Raw genomic sequence first — 15,001 nt, forward strand, 5'->3', positions numbered from 1 at the left:
TAAAACCTCTAAAAGGGTAGAAATCTTCGGTTAAAAAAAAAAAACACTAGCCAAAGAATAAAAACCTTACAATGGGCCGGGTGTGGTGGCTCGTGCCTGTAATCCCAGAACTTTGGGAGGCTGAGGCAGGTGGATCACCTGAGGTCAGGAGTTTGAGACCAGCCTGACCAACATGGAAAAACCCCGTCTCTACTGAAAATAAAAAATTAGCCAGGCATGGTGGCACATGCCTGTAATCCCAGCTATTCAGGAGGCTGAGGCAGGAGAATCACTAGAACCCAGGAGGTGGAGGTTGCAGTGAGCCGAGATCGTGCCACTGCACTCCAGCCTGGGCAACAAGAGCAAAACTCGGTCTCAAAAAATAAAATTAAAAATTAAAAAAAAATATATATATATATATATATAAAACTAATGTGTTGAGGACAAAATGGGGAAATAGGTAAATTCACTGTAATAAGATTTTAATATACCTAGCTCATATATCCTTTAAAAAATCAGTGATTACATCAATGGATATAAAAGATTTGAACAACATGACTAGCCAATATGATCTAATTGGCGTATATAAAACACTATTCCCAACATCAGAATACACATTTTTTCAAGTATACATGAAACATTTACCAAAATAACCATATGTTGGGTTATAAAGCAAGCTTGACATATTTTTAAAAATTGAAGTCATACGGAATATGTTCTCAGGCCACAGTGGAATCATACTAGAAACCATAACAGAAAGAACCAGTTTTAAATAACTCTTATGTCAAAGAAGAAATCATAATAGAAATTAGAAAATATTTAAAATATAGTGAAAACACAACATTAAAAACTTCTGTGATGTAGCTAGAATAGTGCTTAGAGGGAAATTTATAATATTAAATACATTACACGAGAGGTTAAAAATTATTTATCTAAACATCCATCTCAAGAGCTGGAAAAAGAAAAGCAAATTAAACTCAAGATAGTAAAAGCAATGATCTACTAAGTTAGGTGAGCAGAAATCAGTAAAAGAAAAGGCAGACATGAATAACCTAGAGAAAACTCAGTAATACTGGTTATTTGAAAAAAATTAGTAAAATTGATAAATCTCTAATAAGACTGATCAAGATAAAAGAGCAAGTATGAGCTGGGCGCGGTAGCTCATGCTTGTAATCTCAGCACTTTGGGATGCCAAGGCAGGCGGATCACCTGAGGTCAGGAGTTCGAGACCAGCTTGGCCAACATGGTGAAACCCTGTCTCTAATAAAGATACAAAAATTAGCCAGGTGAAGTGGCACCTGCCTGTAATCCCAGCTACTCAGGAGACTGAGGCAGAAGAATCACTTGAACATGGGGGGCGGAGGTTGCAGTGAGCTGAGATTGTGCCACTGCACTCCAGCCTGGGCAACAGAGCAAGACTTCATCTCAAAAAAAAAAAAAAAAAAAAAAAAAAAAGACAAGTACAGAAATTACCGATATCAGGAATATGAAAGGAGACAGCACTACACATTTTATAAATATTAAAAAGATAAGAAGTTTAAAAGGACAACATCAAGAAAGTGAAAGGATGACCCACAGAATGGAAGAAAATATTTGCAAATTGTACATCTGATAAGGGACATGTATCTAGAATATATAAGAACTCTTACAACTCATCAATAAAATACAAATAATCCAATTAAAAATAGGCAAAGGATCTGAATGGACATTTCTCCAAAGAAGACATACAAATGGCCAATAAGCATGTGAAAAGATGATTGACATCATTAGCCACTGGGAAATGCAAATTAAAACCACAATAAGATACCACTTCACACCAACTAGTATGGCTTAAATTAAAAAGACAGATAGTAACAAGTGTTAGCAAGGCTGTGGAGAAATTGAAACTCTCATACATGGCTGATTGGAATGTAAAATGGTACAACCACTTTGGAAAAGTCTGGCAGTTTCTCAAAGGTCAAACATATTTACCCTGTAATTCCACTCCTACACATATACTCAAGGGAAATGAAAACAGATGTGCACAAAACCTTGTATATGAATGTTCATAGCAATATTATTTATAATTGCCCCCAAATTGAAACAACCCAGATGTCCATCAGTTGATGAACAAATAAAATGTAGTATGGTTGTTCAATGGAATATTATTCAGCCATTGAAAATGAATGAAGTGCTGATACATGCTACAACAAGGATGAGCCTTGAAAACATGCTAAGTAAAAGAAGCCAGTCACAAAGGACTACATATTGTATGGTTCTGTTGATATGAAATGTTCATATAAATCTGTAGAGACAAATCTGTAGAGAGAAAGTCAATTAGTGGTTGCTTATTGTTAGGAAGAAGAGGTAGCTTAGAGAAAAATGAGGAGTGGCTGGTAATGGCAATAGGGTTTCTTTTTAGGGTAATGAAATGTTCTAAAATCGATTGTGGTAATGATTGCACAACTCTGAATATACTAAATAAAAATCATTGATTGTGCATTTCATGTGAGTTAATCAGATGATGTGTTAATTATATCTCAACAAAGCTGTTAAAAAGTATGATACTATGAAAAACCTCACATCCCCCCAAAATTCATCTACTTAGATGAAATGTGCTTATATATCCAAATGTTCTTTTAAAAGTCTTAATAAAATGAACACAAAAATAAATAGAAAATTGATAGCTATATATCTGTTTAAAAAATTGAATCTGTAATTGAAGTCCTCCCATACAGAAAACTTCAGTTTACTATATTTCAGAGGTGATTTATTCCAAGTATTTAAGGAAGGATATAGCAATTATAAACATTCTTCAGAAAATAGAGAACACTTCACAACATGTCTTATGAGGCCAGCATAATGTTGATACCAAAATTTCACAAAAACATTATAAGAAAAATGACAGGCCAATGTCTCTCATGAACATAAATACAAACATTCTGAAAAACATAGTAGAAAATTGAATACATTTTTCTATAAAAAAAGATAACAAATTATGACCAAATGGAGTTTATTCTAAAAACACAATTTTGGATTAACTTTTGAAAATCTGTGAAATTAACCACATTAACAAATAGATGAGGGAGATCACATGATTAATAGACGCAGAAAAAGCATTTGACATAATTCACCCTTTCAAGAAAAAAGAAAATAAGCCTCTCAGCAAACTAGAAGTAGAAGCCGGTTATTCAACTCAGACTATCAAATATATTTATCTCATGTCCCCTATGTTCTATAGACACAATGAAGGGAAAACACTAATGTGTTTATCTGAACAATGCCTAGGGGATGATGAAGCAGACTTGGAAGGAACCCAGGCCGTTGAGTGCCCGTTTAGTAGTGGGGCTGCTCTACAACCCCAGACCATTTACATTAGCACCATTAGGTTAGAGAGACTTAAAAGATCTTTTTTCTTTGATTGATTGATTGATTGATTGATTGATTGGAGACAGAGCCTCACTCTGTCACCCAAACTGGAGTACAGTGGTGCTCACTGCAACCTCAGCCTCCTGGGTTCAAGCCATTCTGCCTCAGCCTCCTAAGTAGCTGGGATCACAGGTGTATGCCACCATGCCTGGCTAGTTTTTGTATTTTTAGTAGAGGTGGGGTTTCACCATGTTGGCCAGGCTGGTCTCGAACTCCTGGCCTCAAGTGATCCACCCACCTCAGCCTCCCAAAGTGCTGGGATTATAGGCATGAGTTTGTTCTTTTAGCCACTGGTGATGGTGTCTTTTTGTTACAATGGCTTAGCCACACCCCTACTAATGCAGAAGCTGGCATGTAATGTATTTCATTTGAAAGCATAGATGATTTGAAAGCATTTGATGATCAAGATGACTACGTATCAAAAATGTTTACCCAACAAGGTTACAGAGTATCTATCTGTGCAGATCAATAAAGAGAATTGGATTAGCCCACAGTGATATGGGACCAGTATGCTTATCAGTTTAAATTCTGGCATTTGCTAGAATAAAAATAATTGTTTTATTTTGGTACATATCACATTATCAAGTTTTGGGAGCCTTTAAAACACTTGAAGCTGTGCTGATTTATGTATTTTGATGAGCTTAACTATTTACATTTATTATAATTACTGTTACATTTGAACTTAATTCTGCCATACTTCTTTTTGTTCCCCCCCACCACCACTTTTCTTACCTTCTATTGCAGGGGTCCCCAGTCCCCAGGCCATGGACCAGTACTCATCAGTGGCCTGTTAGGAACTGGGCCACACAGCAGGAGGTGAGCACAGGCAAGCAAGCATTACCACCTGAGCTTCCTCTGGTCAGATCAGTAGCAGCATTTGGAGTCTCATAGGAGCATGAACCCTATTGTGAACGACTCATGTGAGGGATCTAGGTTGCGTGCTCCTTGTGAGAATCTAGCTAATGCTTGATGGTCTGAGGTGGAGCAGTTTCATCCTGAAACCATCCCTCTGCCTGGCCACCTGCTGCTTCCCATCCATGGAAAAATTGTCTTCCATGAAACCAATCCCTGTTGCCAAAAAGGTTGGGGACCACCGTTTATTGGATTTAAAAGTCCTATCTCACCCCTTACTCCCACTTCTTTGGGAAGCTCTAGGATACATTTCTTTCTTTTTTTTTTTAATAGGTACGGATATTTTTATTTTATTTTTATTTTTTCCTATTTTTTATTATACTTAAATTCTAGGGTACATGTGCACAACGTGCAGGTTTGTTACATATGTATACATGTGCCATGTTGGTGTGCTGCACCCATTAACTCATCATTTACATTAGGTATATCTCCTAATGCTATCCCTCCCCACTCCCCTCATCCTATGACAGGCCCTGGTGTGTGAAATTCCCCACCCTGTGTCCAAGTGTTCTCATTGTTCAATTCCCATCTATGAGTGAGAACATGCAGTGTTTGGTTTTCTGTCCTTGCAATAGTTTGCTCAGAATGATGGTTTCTAGCTTCATCCATGTCCCTACAAATGACATGAACTCATCTAGATGCATTTCTATTCTTTTACTCATCACCTTGAAACTTTTAAAATAGTTACTCAGTATTTCTTTTCTAAATGTGTCTGCTTTATCCCCATCCAAGCCTGCTGTAACCACACATTGAACACCCCCAAACCTTGCTCAAGCTGATCTTACTATTTTTGTCTTAAATTTTAACCACGTTTTAAATGCATAAAAATTATGTATTATACGTAATTATGAATTACAAATAATTAAATGTACTTATTTTTAAAAACATGATTGAAGAAATTCTCTTTTCTCGCAATCTCTTTTCTAAGACTAAATGAGTTCCCAGTGCTTGCCTGACACACGGTAGGTTCTCAATAAATGAAGCACACCTCCCATACCCCTCCAAATAAACAGTTGTCTCTTTAAACCTAGACATGAGTCCTCAGCAGGCATGTATTTCTCTGGGTTGGATTCATTTCATGGACAGTTGTCAAAGACTGACCCCTTTATGTTAATTTTCTGAATACTGTGCTTGACTGTGTTGCAAGCTAAACAGTACAGGATTAAATGTTCTCATTTCTGAGCTGTGAAGTGTTGAAACTGATCAAGAAATGAAGGCAGAATGTCCGTCCTTTGGGAGAATAATCAGCCAGTCTATGTTGCTGCCACTCTTGGCTGCCGATTGGAATGCAGCTGTTAAGACAGCTGTTTAACTGTTTGTCCAACTTGAAAGGACACTGCCAAATGGCAAATATTTTCTGTAACAACATTTTACTTTTGCTAAGAACAATAACAGTGCATTTTATTGAGCTCCAATGGCGTGCCAAACATGATAGATTTATTACTAGGCAGGTTCACAACCTGGACTGAACATGGATGCTCATTTCCATTTTTCATATATTTAGAAAAAGAATAAATGGGCTCCCAAAGGAAGCCTCTACACAAAACATCTCTACAGCTTAATTATTTGTTGAAATGACAGCATATTAACTTGAGAAAATGAAATATCTCAAAAGGAAAGATGAGAGTCTAGAAATATCACAGGAAAAAAATAAGGTTTAAGTATTTTAAATCTCTCTAATGTGGCCTAAGAGAGACTTAACTCATACTTGTCCAGGACAGGTGAGGGCAGCAGTAACACAAGGAAATACATCATCTGTTGAATCCCCTGCAACTTATGGGTCCCAGGACTTCTGAGTCATGCAGTTAATCTACATTGTTAATTAGAATGTTGACACTAAGTACTTAACAAACAATTATGTTGAATTTGACAGACTGTGAACCAGGTGAGGTGGGGTGGGAGGTTATCAGCTGTTATTTAATGGTAAAACCGGTATGCTAAATGTAGGCAGTCAAAATTAAGAAAACACATTCAAATGCATAAGTACAATTTTCCATTAGAAGTCAGCAATAACTGCCATTCACAGAAGTTACTGTGTAATCCCCACAAACATTTATCAAGACTGCAGAGGTGAGGGGTGGTGGGGGGTGCATTCTCACTTATTAAACCCCACAGCCAAAGCTGAAGCAGAGATGTTTTTGAAGGTGAACTGGGCTAATCAAAGGCATGGCCAGTGGAGATTCTAACCTACTTTTTCTCTACTGTTTACTAGATGTTAATTAAATCACAAATGACAACAGTCTAATAGCAAAATGCATGCATTTCTACAAAGTTGACATGATTTCTTGGACAAAGATAGACAAAGTTCAACATGCTGGATAATGGTCACTGAGGGCATCAAGATTTGTGATCCTCTTTTTCAGGGATACAGAAAAACAGCAAATACAAATCATGGATGAAATTTATAAGATCACTTCCACAGAAAGGGTCCAGCTGTTGGAGAAAAAACTGACTGTGCAACTGACTGAACTGAAGTCTGAGATAGAAGAGCAGGGAGCTCTTCAGGGAACAGCTAATCGAGTTTACAGGTAAATAGTGGCACTGAGAAGGTGTGATCTTCAGGGGCTTTACTCCCCACTCTCACTCCGTAATCTACATCAGCACCCTCTCTTCTTTTTACATAGACAATTGGCATTATCTCCAGTTCAGATAAATAGTATATAATAGCAGTTTCAGGTACCCATTTCTAACCTGATTGCTACCTCTAAGATTTTTCTATATTCTAGATTTGTTAAGACAGATCCAAGCAAAAGTCTTACCAAAGAAAATGTAAGTGTTTTTACATGTTAATTAATGCTATTGTCTTGAAGTTACAGGAGCTATAATACAAATCATACTCAATGAAAGGAGATCTCATTTTACCCAATAATATTTTAATTGAATTTGACTTTGATGTTGGTGAGAAATTTAAAAGCTGAAATAATGGTAGGCACTTAGTAATACATTATGCAAAACAATGTTCTGTGAGTGTTACCAGCACTCTGGATTCTTGCTGTCTCCCAGGATAGAAATCAAGAGAGATCACCAAACAGAGCAGCAGCAAAGGTAAGTGTATTCAGGTTGTGCACAAGGGAGCCAGCACCAAGAAAAGAAAAGGAAAGAGATGCTCTCCAAGGGTAGTGTGTGCGTTAGTTTTATAGCATCCTTTGATAGAGAAGGGTTACATCAGGGCATATATGGTGGGGTGCGGGGGGTGTGGTTTCTAGTGCTCGTACAGTGGCTCAACATGCTTCTTCATACATCAAATGTAGCATTAGCATTTTAAATCTCCACCCAAGGCATTATTCTTAGCACAAAAATGAGGAAGGGGTAACTATAGGTTGAGTTTTAGTTCTAACTGCACCTGTGGGGCTTTGTGGAAGTCTCTATCCCCCCAAAGTAGGAACTTGCTGTTAATAACTCCTTGGGTCTTTTGTTACTGATTTGCTGAGAGTTAGGTAAGCTAGGGCTTGAGTAGGGGCTTCTGTTCTCCTCTAGAGCAGATCACAACAGGAAGCCAGCCAGCCTGTTTCATTAGTAGCTCTTCTATAGGTAAGTGCTGCCAACAACAGCAATCAAGTTATTGTAGAGAAACCAGAGACACAGATCAGCCCCTAATGGCAAGTCTCATGGACCCAGGACCTTCATATCCCTGTTTCTGATACTGCCACAACTGATCAAAAGGAGCAGTATAAGAACCCTGTTAGGTTGAATCATTGAGAAAACACAATGTGGATGGTGAGAGGTTTGGAGAGGTCAGAAGATGCAGTAAGCAGGTGAATTAGTACTTAATTCCAAAGACAATTCTGAAGAACCAGCATTTCATATGTTTTTTAATTAGTATTTAAAACCATTAGGTGTCTGAAGCAAATCAGATTGTGTGATGAGATGGAAAGATCATGGAACCATGCAAGTCATAATTTCTCTCAACTTTGGTTTCTTTATTTGAAAAATGAGGTTAGGACCTTGCCTACCTACATAAGGTTGTGAGGATAATGAAATAATGCATGTTAAAGTATTTTTAAAACTAGAAAACACAATGCAAAAATGGAGTGTTGATATTATTATGATTTAAATGTCAGAATGTCAGGCAAGTGACTCCCCAGTGTACACTGGGATAAGAAAGGCTTTCTGATGTCTCTTAGAATCGAGTGATGGGTAATCCTGGATAGCCTTATTTGTCTACTTCCCCAAATCACCCAACACTGCACCTGGAAGAATCTATTAGTCTAACAAATACTTCTTGAGCACCTTCTGTTTTCCAGGTGCTGTGCTAGGTTCTAGAGTCCAAGGAACATGGAAATATCCACTCCTGATAATCACTTTAACATTCTCATTCCACTAGATTGAAAAATCTATTGAGGCTTGGAGAAGAACTGTGTGTCTTAATCATTCCCCCCCCATCCCTTTTTTTTTTTTTTTTTTTGCATCCTTTCCCTTGTTTTACTCCACAAACCCAAGACTTTGCAGTGGTTAAGTGTTTCATAAATTCTTGCTGAATGAATAAATGAATGAATGTATGTTGAATGAACAATGCTTGATGAACGTATGAGTAAATCTCTTTTTGCAGGTTGATGTACACATTACTTATGTTCACCAGTCTCTTCAGGGTCATTCACAGGCACTTTGAGGCTAACTGAGAGGAAAGACAAGATCTGAGTGAGAGAGGGTTGGGTAGCTAAGCCCATGACCCTCCCCATCTCCCAGTATGCCAAAGATAAGAAGACAAGAGGGCAGGGGAAAGTTTCTTGTGTTTCTCTAGCTGCCTAGTAATAGCTGATTCCTTTTCTGGTTGGTTACTCGTTCCCCACCGCCACAAGGCTGCAGCCAGGATTCAGAATGACAGAAATTATACCTCAGGTTTATTACCGTTTTTATTCTCAAATCCCTTTCAGAGCTCACCTCTTTTTTTTTTCCATTAAAGCGAAGATATTAGGAGATAAGAGGGGCATTATCTCCAACCTCAGGGTGGAAATTTGACACAATGTGTCTAAATGGGTTGCTTAGGCTCACTTGACTGATGGATTTCTTGACTGTCAGCCTGGGGTTCTTTTCACAGAACCACTGCCTGCAGTGGGGGAAATTGCTGGCAAGTGTACAAACTAACAGTGTATTTTTATCTTCCCTTAAAACTTATCTGGGAACTCATAGGCCATATGAACAATAATAACCTAAATGTCACTGCTTACACCTCCTGCATAATCTCTAGGTGGTCTCTCACCTGTGTTCCAGACTACCTGCTGTGGCCCCTTACCAATGTCTGCAAAATACTATCTTGAGAAAATGATGTCTGCCTCAGGGTTGCTGTTTCCTGATGTTTTCAAAGCTGCCAAACCTTGGGATATATCTTATCCCAAATGTGGAGCACTCTGCTCTTCCTGACCCAGGGTCCCACCCCCTTACCAGGTGACCCCACAGCTTGTGCCTCCTTGTATCAGAGTCCATGGTAAAAACAACAGGTCCCTCATCAGTGGATGTGAACAGGAATCCACAAGGCTGCTTAAACAGGCACTTCTGCTATAAATGTTTTTCCTACGAATCAATAATTTTCCTGAAGCATTAAGTTTGGTTAAAATGATTCCTGAAGTATTTCATGTTTGATATTTAAGAGTCATTCCCACCCCCCAGCAGATAATTCATCAAGAACACAAAAATAAAAGCATTTTATTTTAAATTACACGATACTGGTTTTATGTGCCAACTAGGGTGAAAATGGGATCTGAGAGGCACAATATTTGTCAGAGATAAGGTTGCTGGAGGGAATTCAGGTGGGGAAATAAAAATCCTCACCATTGTGTCCCTCCCTTTATTCTGCAGTAGGAAATAGTGAGGTGAATCAAGGGTAGAACGAAATACTCTGTTTGTATGGGGAGGGGAGAGAAAAATTGGCCCAGGGAAAGGTTTAGCAAACATGCTAATCAAAGAAGAATCAAAAAAGATTCTAACCAAAACAAAAGGATGTGGCCTTTGCGTGCCCTCAATAATCCAGTATAATATGATATACTTATTCAGAAATGAGCAGTTGTGAAGAGTTACAGATTAATCATGGTCTATCTATAATCTGGTCGATTACAGCTTCTGTAATTACCACTTATATTGCATAAATCTTTCTGCAGCTCTATTCAAGTGCCAAAGGATATTTATTACTTTAGAAGAGAGAGGGAACTAGCACTGAAGAAAACCTTACAGGTGAGTAAGACAGTGGGCTATTTCAATATGACAATAAGTTTGATTTTGCTGATTGGTAACTTTTAGCAGAAACAGTATTTTTGCAGACAAACAGCTGATGCTATTAACAGTATTTATGAGAACAGTCCACTATTCAGCTTACCACTGAATCACAGCAGACCATTATTTCCTTGGAAATGTCTGATTTTGTGATATTTGAAATTTTACAGTTCTTTAATTTGGGATGTTAAAACTAGTTATTTGGGTTTAGGTGGCCGAGTCGAAGCCCCTTGTTGTTCAGGCAGACGCCATGCAGAGGGAGCTAGAGAGCTGCCTAAGAAGGGAGTACACCCCTGAAAATTTACCTTTGCTTCTGTTGCAGGTAAGAGTGATACTGCAATTTGAAAAATTCATTTGATATTAGTAGAAATGTATGGGCAAACTGGCTTTCAGGAATATCCTTTCGCTAGGGTAGGTTTTGTTTTTCTCGACATGTATAGTTTGCAGAACTTGGCTAGTGTAAACGCTGTTCTTTGTTAGAGATCTATTTCATAGTTTTAAATTCGGTTTAAAGGCACGGAACAATTGACTGAATTTCTGCTAAGTACTTTCTGTGTCGATAATGTAGGGCAATACCACATTGACTAGGACAGTTCTAGCCCTTAAAAAGCTATTGGCTGTGGCCAGGCATGGTGGCTCATGCCTGTGATCCCAGCCCTTTGGGAGGCCGAGGCAGGCAGATCACTTGAGGTTAGGAGTTCAAGACCAGCCTGGCCAATATGGTGAAACCCCGTCTCTACTAAAAATACAAAAATTAGCTGGGCATGGTGGCGCATGCCTGTAGCCCCAGCTACTCAGTAGGCTGAGGCAGAAGAATCGCTTGAACCTGGGAGTCAGAGGTTACTGTGAGCTCAGATCAAACGACTGCACTCCAGTCTTGGCCTCCCAAAGTGCTGGGATTACAGGTGTATGCCACTGTGCCAAGCCCTGGAAATTTCTATTAAGAAAATAACTCAAGACATGGGAAAAAGAGTTTTCCATAAAGATTATTATTGCAGCATTATAATAAAAGTAAAACATTAGGATTGCCTGAATATCCACCAATAAGAGAAAGAGTTAAGAAAAACAGTATGGTACATGGTAGAATATTGTTCTGCCATTAAACATTTTTTATTGTTAAATTAAGTTTAGCTTAAAGCTGCCTCATTTTAAGTTCAGAACCCTTGGTAAGGTTTCTCCCTACATAGTGACCTGTAACCTAACTGGACTGTAAATAGACCATAACCTACTCTTGTAACAAGTAACTGAGTCTCAGCCAATCACAGAAGCCATACTTCAGCCACTTGCAGGCAGCCAACTGTTCAAAGTGTGTTCAAATAAGGCAAACACTGAGCTGTAACCAATCTGACTGTTTCTGTACCTCACTTCTCTTTTCTGTTACTTCACTTTCCTTTTTCTGTCCATAAATCCTCTTTCACTATGCAGCAGTGCTGGAGTCTCTCTGAACTTACTCTGGTTGGGGGGCTAGGAGGGCTGCCCAATTCATGAATTGTTCTTTACTTAATTAAACTCTGTTAAATTTAATTTGTCTAAAGTTTTTCTTTTAACATTAGCATAAGGTATTATTATATATGAAATATTAGTTAATAAAAACTAATGTGTGTATGTATGTGTGTCATAATGGTCAAGTATGTATAGAAAAAAAATCACTTGAAGGACTTAGACCAAATGCTAATGAATGTTATGTTTGGATGGCAGGATAATGAAGTTCCCCTTTTTACTTTTATATGTTTGCTAAATTTTCTATAATAAGTATATATTATTTCGATTTTAAAATTCCTTGTTCTCTATTCCTGTGTTACAAGTTATATCTTACCTATGCATACAAATTAGTTCTTTAGCAACTAGTTAGGAATTAACTATTAAATTAATCACAAAGAAACAAAAGATATTGAGATACTATTTGCAAGTCAAATTGTCATCATTGTCTTCATTCAGGATTATCTTTCCCTATCATTTCTGGCATTTTTCATTCTTTTGTGTATATCAGTGTTTCTCAATGGACAGAGAAGAGGGGTAGAGATAGAAGATATTTTGTGCCCCAAGGGACATTTGGAAATGTCTGGGGATATTTTTGTTGTCATAATTTGGGTGAGGGGTATGATTGGTTGCTACTAGCATTAAGTGAGTAGAGGCCAAGGATGCTGCTAAACATTCTACAATGCACAAGGCAGCCTCTCACAATGAAGAATTATGTAGTCCCCAATGTCAATAGCTGCTGAGGTTGAGAAACTCTAGTATTATCTAAACTTCCATAGGATATAATTTGCCTTCTCTCTGAAGAATTTTCTTTAGCATTTCTAGTAGTTCAGGTCTGCAAGGGACAAATTCTCATAGTCTTTGTTATTTTGAAAGAAGTATTTCCCCATCATTTTGGAAAGATATTTTTGTTCAACATAGAATTCTGGTTTGGTGATTTTTTATTGCTTTAAAATACTGCTCCATTGTCTTTTGTCTTTTGTCTTACATAGTTTCTCTTTCTTTCTTTCTTTTTCTTAGGTGACAGCTTTATTTTCATTAAGTATACACATTTTTGCAATTAAGATTAATTATACAAAAAATATAAAACATGCCATTCTAAAATAGAACTGTGGAATAGTTTGAATTTTTATCACACTATATGTAAGTACACATGTTTATTCATAAGCTAAAAGGAAACTCAAATATATATCATAACAGGAAAGAGCACTTCACTAATTTAAGTGATTTTTTTTCTGTCAGCCTCTCACCATTTGCTTACTTGAACTAATGTGATATGGTTTGGCTGTGTGCCCACCCAAATCTCAACTTGAATTGTAGCTCCCATAATTCCCATGTGTCATGAGAGGGACTTGGTGGGAGGTAATGGAATCATGGCGGTGGGTCTTTCCCATGCTGTTCTCATGATAATAAGTCTCACAGATCTGATGGTTTTATAAAGGAGTGTTCCCCTGCACATGTCCTCTTGCCTGCCACCACATAAGGTGTCCCTCTGCTCTTCCTTCATCCTCTGCCATGATTGTGAGGCCTCCCCAGCCATGTGGAACTGTGAGTCAATTAAACCTCTTTCCTTTATAAATTACCCAGTCTCATATATGTCTTTATTAGCAGCAAGAGAATGGACTGATACAGTAAATTTATACTGTTAGAATGGGGTACTGCTGTAAAGATACCTGAAAATGTGGAAGCAACTTTGGAACTGGGTAACAGGCAGAGGTTAGGACAGTCTGGAGGGCTCAGAAGAAGAAAGGAAGACGTGGGAAAGTTTGAAACTTCCCAGAGACTTGTTGAATGGCTTTGACCAAAATGCTGATAGTGATGTGGACAATAAAGTCCAGCCTGAGGTGGTCTTAGATAGAGATGAGGAACTTATTGGGAACTGGAGCAAAGGTGACTCTTGCTATGTTTTAGCAAAGAGACTGGCAGCATTTTGCCCTTGCCCTAGAGATTTGTGGAACTTTGAACTTGAGAGAGATGATTTAGGGCATCTGACCGAAGAAATTTGTAAGCAGCAAAGCATTCAAGAAGTGAATTGGGTGCTGTCAAAAGCACTCAGTTTTATGGATTTGCAAAGTTATGGTTTGGAATTGGAACTTACGTTTAAAAGGGAAGCAGAGCATAAAAGTTCAGAAAATTTGCAGCCTGATGATGTGATAGAAAAGAAAAACCCATTTTCTGAGGAGAAATTCAAGCTAGCTGCAGAAATTTGTATAAATAACAAGGAACCAAATGTTAATCAGCAAGGCAATGGGGAAAATGTCTTCTGGGCATGTCAGAAGTCTTCATAGCAGCCCCTCCCATCACAGGCCTGGAGGCCTAGGAGGAAAAAATGGTTTCCTGGGCTGGGCCCAGGGCCTTGCTGCTTTGTGCAGTCTCAGAACTTGGTGTCCTGAGTCCCAGCCATGGCTAAAAAGGGTCAATGTAGAGCTCAGGCCATTGCTTCAGAGGGTGCAAGCCCCAAGCCTTAGCAGCTTCCACATGGTGTTGAGCCTGCAGGTGCACAGAAGTCAAGAACTGAGGTTTGGGAACCTCCACCTAGATTTCAGATGATGTGTGGAAATGCCTGGGTGTCCAGGCAAAAGTTTGCTGCAGGGCAGAGCCCTCATGGAGAACCTCTGCTAGGGCAGTGTGGAAGGGAAATGTGGGGTGGGAGCCCCTATATGGAGTCCCCACTGGGGCACTGCCTAGTGGAGCTGTGAGAAGAGGGCCACCATCCTCCAGACCCCAGAATGGTAGATCCACTGACAGCTTTCACCATGCACCTGGAAAAGCTGCAGACACTCAACGCCACCCCATGAAAGCAGTCAGGAGTAGGGACTGTACCTTGCAAAGCCACAGGGGCAAAGCTGCTCAAGACCACGGGAATGCACCTCTGGCATCAGCATGACCTGGATGTGAGTCATGGAGTCAAAGGAGATCATTTTGGAGCTTTAAGATTTGACTACCCTGCTGGATTTCAGATTTGCACGGGGCCTGTAACCCCTTTGTTTTGGTCAATTCCTCCTATTTGGAATGG

The 15,001-nt window shown here is 38.8% G+C and overlaps 1 protein-coding gene across 1 annotated transcript in view; it reads left to right on the forward strand.

Annotated features, from left to right (window-relative positions):
* The window catches only part of LOC100972187 (uncharacterized), a 190,938-nt gene that overhangs the window by 12,167 nt on the left and 163,770 nt on the right, over positions 1–15,001 (forward strand). The window contains exons 2-4 of the mRNA XM_034962679.4: positions 6,663–6,827; positions 10,395–10,467; positions 10,718–10,828. Coding sequence (XP_034818570.4) covers positions 6,691–6,827; positions 10,395–10,467; positions 10,718–10,828 — 321 coding nt within the window. The 5' untranslated portion in view covers positions 6,663–6,690. The remainder of the gene's footprint in view (positions 1–6,662; positions 6,828–10,394; positions 10,468–10,717; positions 10,829–15,001) is intronic.

This window comes from Pan paniscus, chromosome 5 (assembly GCF_029289425.2).
Source record: "Pan paniscus chromosome 5, NHGRI_mPanPan1-v2.0_pri, whole genome shotgun sequence".
Classification (NCBI taxonomy): Eukaryota; Metazoa; Chordata; class Mammalia; order Primates; family Hominidae; genus Pan; species Pan paniscus.